Raw genomic sequence first — 15,670 nt, 5'->3', positions numbered from 1 at the left:
TTTGTACTTACTTATTTTTGCTACAGATACATAGAACGGAAGGCTTTCCTGGACCGTGTAGATTACCGTCAGTTTGAGCTGGAGCGAAATATTCGGCTGAAGAATATGAAGCAGTGATGCCCATGAGAAAACTGCATTGATAGAGAGTTTGACTCTTGCCACCCTGTTCTGCATATCTACTATTATCTCTGTTTCCATACTAATTGACAGACAGACTTGAGAAACAACAAATTGATCCTTGCTTTGTAATATAAAGCAATAATCATTCATACAACCTCCTACTGCTGATCTCTACTGTTACTATCATATGTCATGGGAGGGCCTGAATACACTCAAGGGTTATATTGTTGCTTGAGTAACAGGTTTTGCCCTATTAAATACTTAGTGACTGTAACACAGACATTTCTAATCCTAATATGAAGACAGTCTGAATGGCAGTACTGCATAGAAGAGATTCAAAGATGAGCAATCAGATGAAAAGCAGAAGTGGCCTTCTACACACACTGAAGGGAAGAAGGATTCTAAGGAATGATCTGCAATAGGGAGCTGGTTTTTTTTTTTTTTTTTTTAGGGGGGGGTTCTTACCTGCTACACAGGTTGTATGCCCATGCTCTTCCCACGCATTGGAAGCTTGTTTAAATGAAAGAAAATGTCTCGGTGTAAGTGGTAATTTGCTCTGTAGCCCTGACCCCTGACAGATATGTTTGGTAGTACTGTGTCATCAAGTTCCTATGCTTCTGAGCCCATGACTGACACTGTGTCTGTGGGACAGTGCGCACTGTGCTACATTACCCAGACTTGTGCAGTATCCATTCATGATGTCTATTTTATGACTAAAAATTCTCTGTATATTTTAATTTTGTTTTGTTTGCCATGGCAACAATAAATCCATAAATAGTTTTGATTTAATTCTTAACAGTTGTGTTACACATGTTTTTAAATTGCTTGTGGGAGGAAGGAACTATAGTAAAGTACATTTAATCTAAATATTCAGTAAGTGGTGGGAAAAGGTTCTTTACACCTGCATCTCAGCACAGAAATGTTTGGGATCTGGGAAGATGGAGAGGAATATATGGCTGATAATATATTGGCAGGATTAATACTTTTTTAAAAAGAGGATGTTTAATAATCATTTGGGAGCTAAAGAGACTAAAGGGCCAATATTCATACCATTGAAGTCAGCTGGGCTCAGGGCCAGATTAAAGGGTAGGCCCAGTAGGCAAGTGCCTAGGGCCTGAAAATATCAGGGGGGCCAGGTCTGGTGTTAGGGGGGAAGCAAACAGGGCAGGTGGCCCCCGACTGTATGAAGGTCAGCTTCCCCCTCCTACTCCCTCATTGCTTTCCCGCAACGCAAGGAAACTTAACTCAAGTCGCGGGGCTCAGCGCAGGGCGGCTTCCCTTCTTCAAAACAGAAAGTTAAGCACAGTTATTTACCATAACAGTTGTTATCCAGGGACAGCAGGCAGATATTCTCAACATGTGGGTGACGTCATCCACGGTGCCCCGTAGCAGACAGCCTCACAAGCAGACTTGCTTGCAGAACTTTCAAAGAGTTTGCGAGTGCTGCACCACGCATACGCGAGTGCCTTCCCGCCGAACGTAGGTCGTGCGTCTCATGTGAGGTACCTCAGTTCAGATAGCTAGCTAAGAAGCCAACCAAGGGAGGTGGGTGGGTTGTGAGAATATCTGCCTGCTGTCCCTGGATAACAACTGTTACGGTAAGTAACTGTGCTTTATCCCAGGACAAGCAGACAGCATATAACATAGTAGATGACGGCAGATAAAGACCCGAATGGTCCATCCAGTCTGCCCAACCTGATTCAATTTTAATTTTTTAATTTTTTCTTCTTAGGTATTTCTGGGCAAGAATCCAAAGCTCTACCTGGTACTGTGCTTGGGTTCCTACTGCTGAAATCTCCGTTAAAACCTACTCCAGCCCATCTATACCCTCCCAGCCATTGAAGCCCTCCCCAGCCAATCCTCCACCAAACAGCCATATACAGACACAGACCGTGCAAGTCTCCCCAGTACTGGCCTTAGTTCAATTTTTTAATATTATTTTCTGATTCTAGATCCTCTGTGTTCATCCCACGCTTCACAGTCACAGTTTTACTCTCCACCACCTCTCTCGGGAGCACATTCCAGGCATCCACCACCCTCTCCGTAAAGTAGAATTTCCTAACATTGCCTTTGAATCTACCACCCCATAACTTCAAATTATGTCCTCTGGTTTTATCATTCTCCTTTCTCTGGAAAAGATTTTGTTTCTACGTTAATACCCTTCAAGTATTTGAACGTCTGAATCATATCTCCCCTGTCCCTCCTTTCCTCTAGGGTATACATATTCAGGGCTTCAAGTCTCTCCTCATACGTCTTCTGGCGCAAGCCTCCTATCATTTTCGTCGCCTTCCGCTGGACCACTTCAAGTCTTCTTACGTCCTTCGCCAGATACGGTCTCCAAAACTGAACACAATACTCCAAGTGGGGCCTTACCAATGACCTGTACAGGGGCATCAACACCTTCTACTGGCTACGCCTCTCTTTATACAGCCCAGCATCCTTCTGGCAGCAGCCACTGCCTTGTCACACTGTTTTTTCACCTTTAGATCTTCGGACACTATCACCCCAGGTTTCCTCTCCCCGTCCGTGCATATCAGCTTCTCACCTCCCAGTATATACGGTTCCTTCCGATTATTCATCCCCAAATGCATTACTCTGTATTTCATTCCATTGAATTTTAGTTGCCAGGTATTAGACCATTCCTTTAACTTTTGCAGATCCTTTTTCATATTTTCCACTCCCTCTTCGGTGTCTACTCTGTTACAAATCTTCGTATCATCTGCAAAAAGGCACACTTTTCCTTCTAACCCTTCAGCAATGTCACTCACAAGCATATTGAACAGATTGGCCCCAGCACCGAACCCTGAGGGACTCCACTACTCACCTTTCCTTCGAGCGACTTCCATTAACCACCACCCTCTGGCGTCTATCCGACAGCCAGTGTCTGACCCAGTTCACCACTTTGGGTCCTAACTTCAGCCCTTCAAGTTTGTTCAACAGCCTCCTATGAGGAACTGTATCAAAGGCTTTGCTGAAATCTAAGTAAATTACATCTAGCATATGTTCTCGATCCAGCTCTCTGGTCACCCAATCAAAAAATTCAATCAGGTTCGTTTGGCACGATTTACCTTTTGTAAAGCCATGTTGCCTCGGATCCTGTAACCTATTAGATTCAAGGAAGTACACTATTCTTTCTTTCAGTAGCACTTCCATTATTTTTCCAACAACTGAAGTGAGGCTCACTGGCCTGTAGTTTCCTGCTTCATCCCTGTGACTACTTTTATGAATAGGGATCACATCCGCTCTTCTCCAATCCCCAGGAATCACTCCTGTCTCCAGAGATTTGTTGAACAAGTCTTTAATAGGACTCGCCAGAACCTCTCTGAGCTCCCTTAGTATCCTGGGATGGATCCCATCTGGTCCCAGCGCTTTGTCCACCTTCAGTTTTTCACGTTGCTCATAACCACCCTCCTCCGTGAACGGCGCAGAATCTACTCCATTTTCTCGTGTAACTCTGCCAGACCATCTCGGTCCTTCTCCAGGATTTTCTTCTGTGAACACAGAACAGAAGTATTTGTTTAGCACATTCGCTTTCTCCTCATCACTTTCCACATATTGGTTCCCAGCATCTTTTAGCCTAGCAATTCCATTTTTCATCTTCCTCCTTTCACTAATATATCTGAAAAAAATTTTGTCTCCCTTTTTTACATTTTTAGCCATTTGTTCTTCCGCCTGTGCTTTCGCCAGACGTATCTCTCTCTTGGCTTCTTTCAGTTTCACCCTGTAGTCCTTTCTGCACTCCTCTTCTTGGTGTTCTTTATATTTCACGAACGCCAACTCTTTCGCCTTTATTTTCTCCGCCACTAGTTTGGAGAACCATATCGGCTTCCTTTTCTCTTGTTTTTTATTGATTTTCTTCACATAAAGGTCCGTAGCCATTTTTATCACTCCTTTCAGCTTAGACCACTGTCTTTCCACTTCTCTTATGTCCTCCCATCCTAACAGCTCTTTCTTCAGGTACTCCCCCATTGCATTAAAGTCCGTACGTTTGAAATCTAGGACTTTAAGTATCGTGCGGCCGTTCTTCACTTTAGCCGTTATATCAAACCAAACCGTTTGATGATCGCTACTTTCCAGGTGAGCACCCACTCGAACATTAGAGCTACTCTCTCCATTTGTGAGGACCAGATCCAATATCACTTTTTCCCTCGTGGGTTCCGTCACCATTTGTCTGAGCAGAGCCTCTTCTTTCCGATTCTGCAGACGGAACATTCCAGTCTACATCCAGCAGGTTGAAATCTCCCAAAAGCAGAACCTCCTCTTTCCTTCCAAACTTTTGGATATCCACAATCAGATCCTTATCAATTTGCTGTGATTGAGACGGAAGTCTGTAGACTACACCCATGTAGATAGACGTTCCAACTTCTCTTTTCAGATTGTGATCCATACCGCTTCTTCCTCTACCCAGGTTCCTTGCATTTCGGTCACTTGGATATTGATCTTTACATAGAGAGCTTCTCCACCTTTTTGACCATCTCTGTTCTTCCTAAAAAGATTATATCCTGGTATGTTTGCATCCCATCCATGTGATTCACTGAACCATGTCTCTGTGATAGCGACAATATCTAGATCTGCCTCTAACATCAGGGCTTGCAACTTTGTTGGTTAGACTGCGAGCATTTGTGGTCATCGCTTTCCAGCTATTTTTCAGCAGTAATCTCCTTTTTCGTATAGATTTTTGTTTCGTTTCACTTTCCGTTGCAATACTAAGAAATGAGTTGCTGATATTGTTTTTGTTGCACTCTTTACTACTATCACATCTTTGCTTTTGCCGGGGGTGGTTTCTATAATTGTCCTTCATACATACACCACCCCCACCTTCTAGTTTAAATGTCTAGAAACATATTGTCTAAATTTCTCTGCGAGGTTTCTTTTTCCTGCTGTAGTAATATGTAGTCCATCAGTGCAATATAGCTTCTTGTCCTTCCATGTATTTCCCCATCCTCCTTTGTACCTGAATCCTTCTTGATGACACCAGGCTTTGAGCCATCTATTAAAGTCCTCTGTGTTTTTCACTCTTTGCTCTTCCTTTCCATATGCAGGCAGTATTTCAGAAAAAGCTAAAGTCTTTACAAAAGGTTTCACGCCGTCACCAAGCTCCCGAAAAGCTTTCTGTGCTGCAAGTGTGGAATTGTTGGTCAGGTCATTTGTTCCCAGATGGATAACAACATCAGTGTTAAAATCCTTAGTTTCTTCCTTAATTATAGTCTGTATTTGCCTGGAACTCCTGGTAGCTGAGGATCCTGGAAGACATTTCACTATTTTGGTCTCCTCGCCTTGTGTTCCAAGGTTAATGCCTCTGATGATGGAATCTCCCAACATTAAGAGTTTTCTGTTTTTGGCTTTTTTATTTGTGTTTAGGGTGCGCTTGTTCTCTTAAGTTACCTTCATTGGTTCCAGCCCCACCTCCCTTCTGTTTTCTTTTTTTTTTTTTTTTTATTTTATATTTATCAAATTTTACATTTTATAAATCAAGTATCCACTTGTACAGAAAGTTGAAGAAAAGCAGGAAAATAATACTCATAGGTAAAATACATAATAATCAACTAAATAAAAATAAATGTTTAGCTTAAATTCAGCTCAAGTCCTCTAAATTAGATCCAAGAAGGATGAGGCGGACATATTAACAGATGCTAACAAATATCAATTCAAATATTAGGAAAACGAAGTCCCTTAGCTGAGGAAGGATATCATTTATTCAATTACACCTCGCTTGATTTCCCTTCATCCAGTCGAGTTCCTGCCAGAAAAGCTGTCAACTGGAATGGCTCAAAGAATACATATTTCTTCATATGGTACTGTATTACACATTTGCAAGGGTGTCGTAGGAAAAAAAGTCCCTCCAAGAGATATAACACCTGGCTTCATCAAAAGAAATTCTCGCCTTCTTCTCTGGGTTTCCCGTGCCAAATCTGGGAACATTAATATTTTATGTCCAAGAAATTCTTTCATTTTTATTCCTAAAGTACAATCTAAGCAACCAGTTTTTATCTGGTGCAAGAGCCACCGTAAGAAGCAATGTTGCCGGAGATGCAAGCTCTCTGTCCGAAAGTTCCAAGATTGCTGAAACATTAAGTGGTTGATTATCCTCCTGTTGTTTAAGTGGTAATTTAGTAGTTTTCATTAGTAAGTAGTATACTTGAGTAAATGGTGGTAATGTATCCTCTGGAATACCCAAAATCTCTACCATATAACGTTTCAACATATCTCTAGGTGTCACAGAGGCTATCTTAGGAAAATTAATCAAGCGGAGATTATTATTACGAGAAAAGTTCTCCAAAGTTTCCAATTTTCTGCGCAAACTTGTGTTATCTTTTACCATTGCTTCATTAAGCTGTTTTGATGCTTTTAACTCCTGTTGTATATTCACAATTGAGTTCTTGGATTCATCAATTTCAACTTTTATATTTTTTATATCATTTTCTTGAAGAGTAATTTTATTTTCCAGCTGCAAAAGCTGGGGCTTAACAGACTTGGCTAGGTCAGCAACTAAATCCCAGATTGAGTCCAGTGTTACTTCTCTGGGTTTTTCAATAACATATGAAAGATTAGAAATTTGAATAGTCTCACTGGTTATCAGCTGATTCTGGCAATCCTTCTGCTGGGCTGAAATGATCCCTGATGTTTCCAAATCCTCTGTACTTCTTGGACTCACCAGAAAACTCAGGGAGTCCATCTCCACGCTCCCCTCTCTGTTCTTCCTGGCCTCCGAGGGTAGTTGCTTGCCTCCTTCCGGGAGCTCCTCCACTCGTGGGGAGCTGGTAACCTGAGGAGGTGGGGGAGGTGCCCTAGCATCGGGGCTAAGCGTAGTCTCTAGCCCCAAGGAGATCACCTCATTTCCGCCTCTCTGAGGCGTCTCCAGCAGGGGGGGGGGGGTGCCGACGCTGCCAGGATATCCTGCATCCGACGCAGGAGCTCTTCAATATTGCCGAAAGTTTCATCAGCCGTAAGTTTCGTCAGCAGGAGTTTCGTCAGCCGTAAGCCTGAAGTCATTATGCCATTGTATAGATCCATGGTGAGACCACACCTGGAGTACTGTGTGCAATTTTGGAGGCCGCATTACCGAAAAGATGTGCTGAGACTAGAGTCGGTGCAGAGAATGGCAACCCGGATGATCGCGGGGCTCAAGGATCTCCCTTACGAGGAAAGGCTGGATAAGTTACAGCTCTACTCACTCGAGGAACGCAGAGAGAGGGGAGACATGATCGAGACATTCAAGTATCTCACGGGTCGCATCGAAGTGGAAGAAGATATCTTCCTTCTCAAGGGTCCCACGGCAACCAGGGGGCACCCGTGGAAAATCAGGGGAGGGAAACTGCACAGTGACACCAGGAAATTCTTTTTCACTGAGAGAGTGGTTGACCGCTGGAATAATCTTCCACTTCAGGTCACTGAGGCCAGCAGCGTGCCTGATTTTAAGGCCAAATGGGATATATACGTGGGATCTATTCACTGAGTTAGGTGGGGAAGGGTCATTGCGGTGGGCAGACTGGATGGGCCGTGGCCCTTATCTGCCGTCTATTTCTATGTTTCTATGAAAGAGGGGACCGCTGAATGCCGCGAGGCTCCAGCGGCGCTGCGGCCTCTCCTCTTCGGCATCTCAAGTAAGTAATCGCTCTAAAAAAGAAAATTTTCCAATCAGTCTTCTCCGGCGTGCTACTCAGCGTCCGGGACCGTCGGCCATCTTGGATCTCTCCCCTTCTGTTTTCTTGAGTATCGCAGTGCACTAGTGGAGCAAAGGAATTCTGTAGAAGTAATATTTGTGAAGGTGGATGTTTCTGTGTTACATGCCACAGTCTTCCTGAGCCTACTGTGACCCATTTATTCCTGGGCTGTTTTATTCTTTGAGGTAGAGGTGGTAAGTTGGTATGATTTGTGGAGTGATGGAAGCTGCTTTAATTGTATTCAATTCCTGTTTAAGTTTGCAGAGCTCTTCCTTAATACTAGCAAGTTGAAGACAGATGGGGCAAGCCTTGGAATTAAAGCACCACAGTGATTGCATAGAATAAAGGTCATCTTGATTGGTTGTGAAGTGACTTGATTTGAGTAGTCCTGATTATTTGGGTCTCTATATATGAAAAGTGGTCCCTAGGGTTGGTGGGACTATAAGTCTTACCCTTATTCCTATGAAGAGGAAATAAGATTTAACAGAGGACAGAGCAGGGTTTATTTTTTTGTGGGGGGTTTTTGTTTGTTTTTTTTAAAGTAAGAAACAAGGGAGGAGAAGAGAAATTAAGCAGATATAATGCTGAAAAACAGTGAAAAGAGCAGAATATGAAATGCTGAGTAACTTAGCTTTTAGAAGTTCACAGGGCAGACTTGTTCACAGCACTGTCCCAAAGATAATGCAGTTAACCTTAGTAATAAATCAGAGCCCCTCCCTTCTACACCTAATCAGCAGACACAATGGCTGAAACCTAATAGGTCAGAAATGCAGGCTCTATACCAGATCAGTGGCTACCCTAAAACACAGGATTTTAAACAAAAATGCAGGTTCTATACCATCCTAAAACAGGATTTTAAACAGAAATGCTGGCTCTAAACCACCCTAAAACACAGGATTTATAACAGGATTTTCCCTACTTTAGTCACCCTGTGCCACAGGCACCAGGATTTAATTAGAGTAAATATAAGTCTTACCCTTATTCCTATGAAGAGGAAGAGGAAATAAGATTTAACAGAGAAGGGTTTTTTTTTGTGTGTTTTTTTTAAAGTAAGAAACAAGGGAGGAGGAGAAAAGAAATTAAGCAGATATAATGCTGAAAAACAGTGAAAAGAGCAGAATATGAAATGCTGAGTAACTTAGCTTTTAGAAGTTCACAGGGCAAATTTGATGCGAAATAAATCACCTTGGTCGTTCTTAGATTCATATGTTCATTCTGCCTCGTAGACACTTCTACCTCTCTCTTTTTCTCCCTCTTTCTCTTTCTCCTTCTTTACCTTTCTTTTTTTTCTTTTACTTCATCCTCACTTTCTTTTTTCTTTTACTTCATCCTCTCTGCTTATCTACCCTTTCTATTTCTTTTCTTAGCAGTTTCAAATACTCTGAATTCTTCTTAATAATTTGTTATATGCAAATGAATGCAATTACGGTTTCTTTTGTTTCTACATCACTATTTCTTATTCAATTTTCATGTACTTGAACTGCTTTCTGTATATTATTTATAATATTCAATAAAATTATTGAACTAAAAAAAAAAAAAAAAGAAGTTCACAGGGCAGCCTTGTTCACAGCACTGTTGGTGACCTCCAAACTAACCAGAATCGGATGGAGGGAGAGTTGGCAATTTAGGAGAATAAATGTTGTAAAACTGCCTGGCCAAAATGGTCATCCCGTCTGTAGAAAGTATCCAGACAATGATGAGAGGTGAATGTATGAACCGAGAGCTAAGTGGCAACCTTGCAGATTTCCTCAATAGGAGTTGATCTGAGGAAAGCTACAGACACCACCATAGCTCTAACTTTATGGCCCGTCACTCAACCCTGCAGAGGGAGACCAGTCTGAGCATAGCAGAAAGAGATGCAAGCAGCCATCCAGTTAGAGATGGTTTGCTTGGAAACAGGATGCCCCAACTTATTTGGATCGAAGGAGATAAAAAGTTGAGGAGCAGTTCTGTGAGGTTGAGTGCGTTGCAAGTAGAAAGCCAAAGCACGTTTACAGTCCAGAGTGTAAAGAGCTGTTTCTCCAGGATGAGAATGAGGCTTTGGAAAAAAACACTGGAAGAACAATGGATTGATTGAGATGAAATTCTGAAACCACTTTAGGTAAGAATTTGGGATGAGTACCGAGGACCACCTTGTCATGATGGAAAACTGTGAAAGGTGGGTCTGCCACTAGAGCTTGACTGACTCGTCTAGCAGAGGTGAGCGCAATGAGAAAAACTACTTTCCAAGTGAGATATTTAAGATGAGCCGAATCTATTGGTTTGAAAAGAGGCTTCATCGAACAACATTGAGATCCCAAACCACTGGAGGCGGCTTGAGAGGTGGTTTGACATTGAAAAGTCCTTTCATAAATCTGGAAACCACCGGATGAGCAGAGAGGGGTTTCCCTTCGATAGGCTGATGAAAAGCAGCAATTGTACTTAAGTGGACTCTTAACTGATGTGGATTTGAGGCCAGATTTAGATAAGTGCAGCAGGTAATCCAAAACTGAAGACAAGGAGGTAGATTGTGATGAATAGTACACCAAGCAGAGAATCTAGTCCATTTCTGAGTGTAACACTGCCTAGTGGAGGGCTTCCTGAAAGCCTCTAGAATGTCCTATACAGATTGAGAGAACTGTATAGTGGCAGTTAAGTGGAAAGGTACCAAGCTGTTAAGTGTAGAGACTGCAGGTTGGGATGAAGCAGAGACCCCTGACTCTGTGTAAGTAGAGAGGGAAATACTGGTAGAAGTAGAGGCTCCCTGGTGCTGAGTTGAAGTAGAAGGGAGTACCATGGTTGTTTGGGTCACTGAGGAGCTATCAGAATCATGGTGGCATGCTCCTTCTAGAGTTTGATAAGAGTCTTGAGAATCAAAGGGAATGGAGGGAACGCATAGAGAAACTGATTCGTCCATGCCAGAAGGAAAGCATTTGCCTTGAGACGATGAGGAGAGTATATCCTGGAGCAGAACTGAGGCAGTTTGTTGTGGGGAGACGCAAAGAGGTATATCTGAGGAGTTTCCCATTGAGCAAAAATGTAATGTAAAGGAGAGGAATTGAGTGTCCATTCATGAGATGACTCAATTTGTCTGCCACACAGTTTTGCTGCCCTTGAATGTAGACAGCGCTGAGAAAGGTGTTATGAATTATTGCCCAATTCCAAAGCTTCAGATCTTCCTGGCAAAGAGGGAGAGATCCTGTTCCTCCCTGCTTGTTGACATAGTATATGGTGACTTGGTTGTCTGTTTGAATGAGGATTACCTGGTCGTGAAGAAGATGCTGAAAAGCTTTGAGAGCATTGAGGATCGCTCTGAGTTCCAACAGATTGATGTGACACTGACGATCCATGCTGGACCAATGGCCTTGAGTACAAAGACCATCGAAATGAGCCTCCAAGCGTAGGTTGAAGAGTCTGTTCTGAGAATCTTCTGATGAGGGGGCGTGTGAAATAGCAAACCTCTGGAAAGATTGGAAGAGAGCATCCACCAGTGAAGAGAATGTCTCAACAAAGGAGTTACCATAATATGTTGAGAGAGCGGGTCGCAAGCTTGCTGCCACTGAGATGCCAGGGTCCACTGAGGAATTCTGAGGTGAAGTCTGGCAAAAGGAGTCACGTGAACTGTAGAGCCCATGTGACCGAGACGAACCAACATTTGTCTTTCCGAGACTGACGTAAGGGAAGATATCGTTAACAAAGGTGAATGAGAACATCTTTGGTTGAGGCAGGAATGCTCTGAGTTGAACCGTGTCCAGTATGGCTCCAATAAACCGTAGAGTTTGGGAAGGACATAACTGGGACTTTGAAAAATTGATATCGAATCCCAGACTTTGGAGTAACGCTATAGTCCACTGGGTCGCTACAATAACCTCCTGTTGAGATGAGGCTTTGATGAGCCAGTCGTCCAGATATGGAAAGACTTGAAGACCCTGTGTCCGCAGGGCTGCAGCCATCACCACCAGGCATTTTGTGAAGACTCTGGGATATGTGGCAAGTCCGAAAGGAAGGACTCGGTACTGAAGGGTGAATGTTCCCCCACCCGAAACCTTAGAAATCTGCGAGAGGCTGGATGAATTGGAATATGATTATAAGCCTCTTTGAGATCTAGGGAGCATAACCATCCCTGTGATCTATCAGGGGATAGAGTGTTGGAAGAGAGAGCATTCGAAACTTTTCTTTGACAAGAAATTTATTGAGAGCTCTGAGGTCCAGGATGGGTCGCAAATCCCCCGTCTTCTTTGGGACTAGAAAATAACAGGAATAAAACCCCATGTTCCGTTGGTTCAAGGGAACCTGCTCGACAGCCCGGAGGCGAAGAAGAGCCTGAGCCTCCTGAAGAAGAATGTGAAGTTGCGACATGTTGGAAGGAAACTCTTTTGCAGGGAGATCTGGTGGAAGTTGAAGAAACTGAAGCGAGTAACCCTCCCTGATGGTGGTTAGGACCCAGAGGTCTGATATAATCTGCTCCCATTATTGGTAAAAGTGATGGAGACAACCTCCTATGGGAAGAAGAGAAGTCTGATGGATGGAAGTGGACGTTATGCTCAGATTTAGAATGTCAAAAAAACTGTGGAGGCTTAGCTGCAGCAGGAGTCTGGGGTTTTTGCTGACGCTGCTGCTGTGGTTGCTTCCTAGGCGGAGGTCTGGAGAAAGCAGGAGTAGATTTCTGTGGATAGCGACGTGGAAGTGGCCTATAATGCTTGGAAGCTGGAGGTTTAGCCTTAGGTCGAATCAAAGAGGCAAATGATCGCTCATGATCTGAGAGACATTTGGTGGCAGCCTCTATGGAGTCATCAAAAAGCTCATTACCCTGGCATGGTAAATTGGTTAGATGATCCTGCAAGTTAGGATCCATGTCCACAATTCAAAGCCAAGTCAGACGACGCATTGCCACAGAAAAAGCAGTGACCCAAGATGACATCTTAGATGCATCATAAGTGGCTTGAAGCATAAAGAGACGGATTTATGAGAGAGTCTGCTAAAGTTGTTGAAACTCAGGCAACCAGTGTTCAGACAAATCCGGGGAAGAAATAGGGCATGGTCTTTATGCAATATTTTCAGGTAAGATGTGAACATGAAGTTGTAATTCAAGATCCTATTTGCCATCATGGAATTTTGATACAGACAGCGTCCAAATTTATCCATTGTACATCCCTCTCTGCCTGGAGGAACTGCGGCATACACCTTGGTGGGATAAGGTTTTGTAAGAGATGATTCTACCACCAGGAATTGGTGTGACAATTGTGACTTCTCAAACCCCTTACAAGGAACCGTACGGTAACAAGATTCCATCTTAGAGGGGATAGCTGGGATTGAATAAGGAGTCTTGAGATTCCTGAGAAAAGTTTGTTTTCAAACAGGATTCATGGGAATCCTCATGGTGTCCTTTGGTGGATGTGGCAATTCCATCTCAGCCAAATACTCGGGTATACTTAGACTCAGATACTTAGATTGACTTGAAGAGCCTTACTCATGTCAAAAATGAATTTTGAAAAAGATGTAGATCTGGAAGCCGAAGAATCCTCATGAGGAGAGGTGGAGCGAGATCTAGGCGCCTCTGAATAAGAAGGAGAAGCCTCCCTGGAGTATTGAGAAGGGAGGTCAATATCCAACGTAAGAGTCGCAGAAGAAGCTCCACTATGTGACATTGGGGGAGTTAGTGAGTGCTTTCATTTGAGAAGCCTTGATGGAGAAACCCCAGGAGTATGAGAGATAGAAAGCTTCAACTCGTGCCTCATAGAAACAGGCGAAGGCAGATCCCTCGTAGATCATCTCGACAGAGGAGTCCGGGACCTAGACAAGCCTCAAGCAGGAGAAGTACATATATGTTCTATCATTTTGTTCTTTATAATAGTCTCTACCATTTTGCCTGGCACCAACATCAGACTCGCCAGTCTATAATTTCCCCGATCGCCTCTGGAACCCTTTTAAAAAATTGGCGTCACGTTGGCCACCCTTCAGTCTTTTAGAGAAAAATTACAATAGCTCTGGAAGTTCATTTTTCAATTCTATCTGCATGCTGGGATATATACCCTCCGGTCCAAGTGATTTGCTACTATTCAGTTTGTCAAATTGACCCATTACATCGTCCAGTGTTATAGAGATTTGTTTGAGTTTCTCTGATTCATGAGAATTGAATACCATTTCTGGCACTGGTAACTCCTCCACATCTTTCTCCGTGAAGACGGAGGCAAAGAATTCATTTAATCTCTCCACTATGGACTTGTCTTCCCTGAGAGCCCCTTTTATCCCTCAGTTATCTACCTGTCCAACTGATTTCTCTTCCCGGCTTCTTGCTTTTAATATACCTAAAAAATGTTTTTTACTGTGTGTTTTGCTTCCAGTGCAATCTTCTTTTCAAGGTCTCTTTTTGCTTTCTTTGCATTTGACTTGACAGCTATTTTTAGCACACTTGGCACTTCCCTTGTTATTTGTATAAAGATCTTGCTTGCCATAGGTATCTGAGAGACAAGTGGATGGCCTATTATGGCACTAATTACGCACCCGACCTTGACCCGGGTCTTTTTTGGGAGGCTTCGAAGGCGGTCATCAGGGGTTTATTTCTGAAGTATTCTCTCTTAGCTCTAATACAGTGGTCTCAAACTCGTGACCCTCCAGGTATTATTTTGAGGCCCTCGGTATGTTACCATTATTCTGGAATGTTGCCCGCTTCACTGCTGTAACCTCACGCAAGCGTTTTCCTGTGTCTGTACACGATTGTGAGGTGGAGTGGAAAGGACAATCGCGTACAGATGCAGGTAAGCGCTTGCGTGAGGTTACAGCAGTGAGGCAGGCAACATTCCAGAACATAAGATAACCATTGGAGGCAGTGCAGCTTGTGCGTCTGTATATGTAATCTCGTGAACTCTCGCAAAATTCGGCACCTCTCCTGATGGTGACTGCTTGATGTAAGATGGCGGTTGTGTCCAGTACTGGAGGAGGTGAAAGCTGAAGGTGGTTGCGAACGTGACCACCGGACACTTAAAGCACAAGTTTTCCAGGCACAAGTCAGATATTGATTCTCCCCTCTACAAAAATGCCTAGAAGACTACACCAAAATCTTGTCTATTGCAGTTAATACTTTACAAACTAAATCACAATTGCTTCTGATTATTTCAGCTATACACAGCTGAAAGCAATACAACATGCAGAAGGTGAAAAACTATGGACTAGATTCACTAACCTGCCTGATTGTAACTGATCCGTGTCCGAATCCAGGCAGGTCCAATGGATTCTTCAAGCCACAATATTCAAATAGGGGCAATCAGAGGAACACCCCCTTGCGCCGACACGGATCGCTAGTGTGCGATCCAGACACAGTGTTCTTTTGCTGCGTTTTTTTTTGTTTTTGTTTTTGTTTTTGGGGGGAGGGCCCGACTTCATCCCTGGTGGCAGCAGCAACCTCTTTTTTTAAAAACTTTTTTTCTCAACTTCTTTGCGAGCCCGTGATTTTAACCCACTTAAACCCATGAGATAAAACCATGGGCTTGCTGTGCAGGGAAGGGCAGGAGAGATTCGGGGGAGAGCAAGGCAGCGATTCGGGGTGGCAGGCAAGAGAGATTCAGGGGAGAGCAGGGCAGCGATTCGGGAGAAAGCAGGGTGGCAGGCAGGAGAGATTTGGGGCAGAACAAGCAGGACAGATTCAGAACAGAGCAGGGCGGTGATTCGGGGCAGCAGGAGAGATTTGGGGCCGCAGAGAGCAGGGCGGCAATGGAGCTGGAGAGTCAGAAAGGATGTTTGTGACTGGTCCCCAGCAGTTGCTTCTTGGGTTGATCAGCCAGCCGTCGGTTTGCAAAATTTGTTTTGTGAATCGCTTCCCTGCCTACTTTGCATGCCGTTCCCCTCATTTGCATGTGCGAATCGGATCAACAGAGAGGTAAGTGAATCGGGCCAGAGTAAAATCGGGT

At 43.6% G+C, this 15,670-nt stretch overlaps 1 protein-coding gene across 8 annotated transcripts in view; it reads left to right on the top strand.

The window, feature by feature from the left end:
• The window catches only part of CFDP1 (craniofacial development protein 1), a 534,880-nt gene extending 533,964 nt beyond the window's left edge, over positions 1 to 916 (top strand). For all 8 annotated transcript variants that reach the window (XM_033941184.1, XM_033941183.1, XM_033941180.1 and 5 more), the window contains one exon: positions 27 to 916. In XM_033941184.1, the coding sequence (XP_033797075.1) occupies positions 27 to 117 (91 nt within the window). In that variant the 3' untranslated portion in view covers positions 118 to 916. The remainder of the gene's footprint in view (positions 1 to 26) is intronic.
• The last annotated feature ends 14,754 nt before the right edge of the window (positions 917 to 15,670 follow it).

The sequence above is a fragment of the Geotrypetes seraphini genome, chromosome 4, assembly GCF_902459505.1.
Source record: "Geotrypetes seraphini chromosome 4, aGeoSer1.1, whole genome shotgun sequence".
NCBI classification, from domain to species: domain Eukaryota; kingdom Metazoa; phylum Chordata; class Amphibia; order Gymnophiona; family Dermophiidae; genus Geotrypetes; species Geotrypetes seraphini.
The sequence above is the reverse complement of the archived record's forward strand: the minus strand, read 5'-3'. Positions and strand labels throughout refer to the sequence as shown.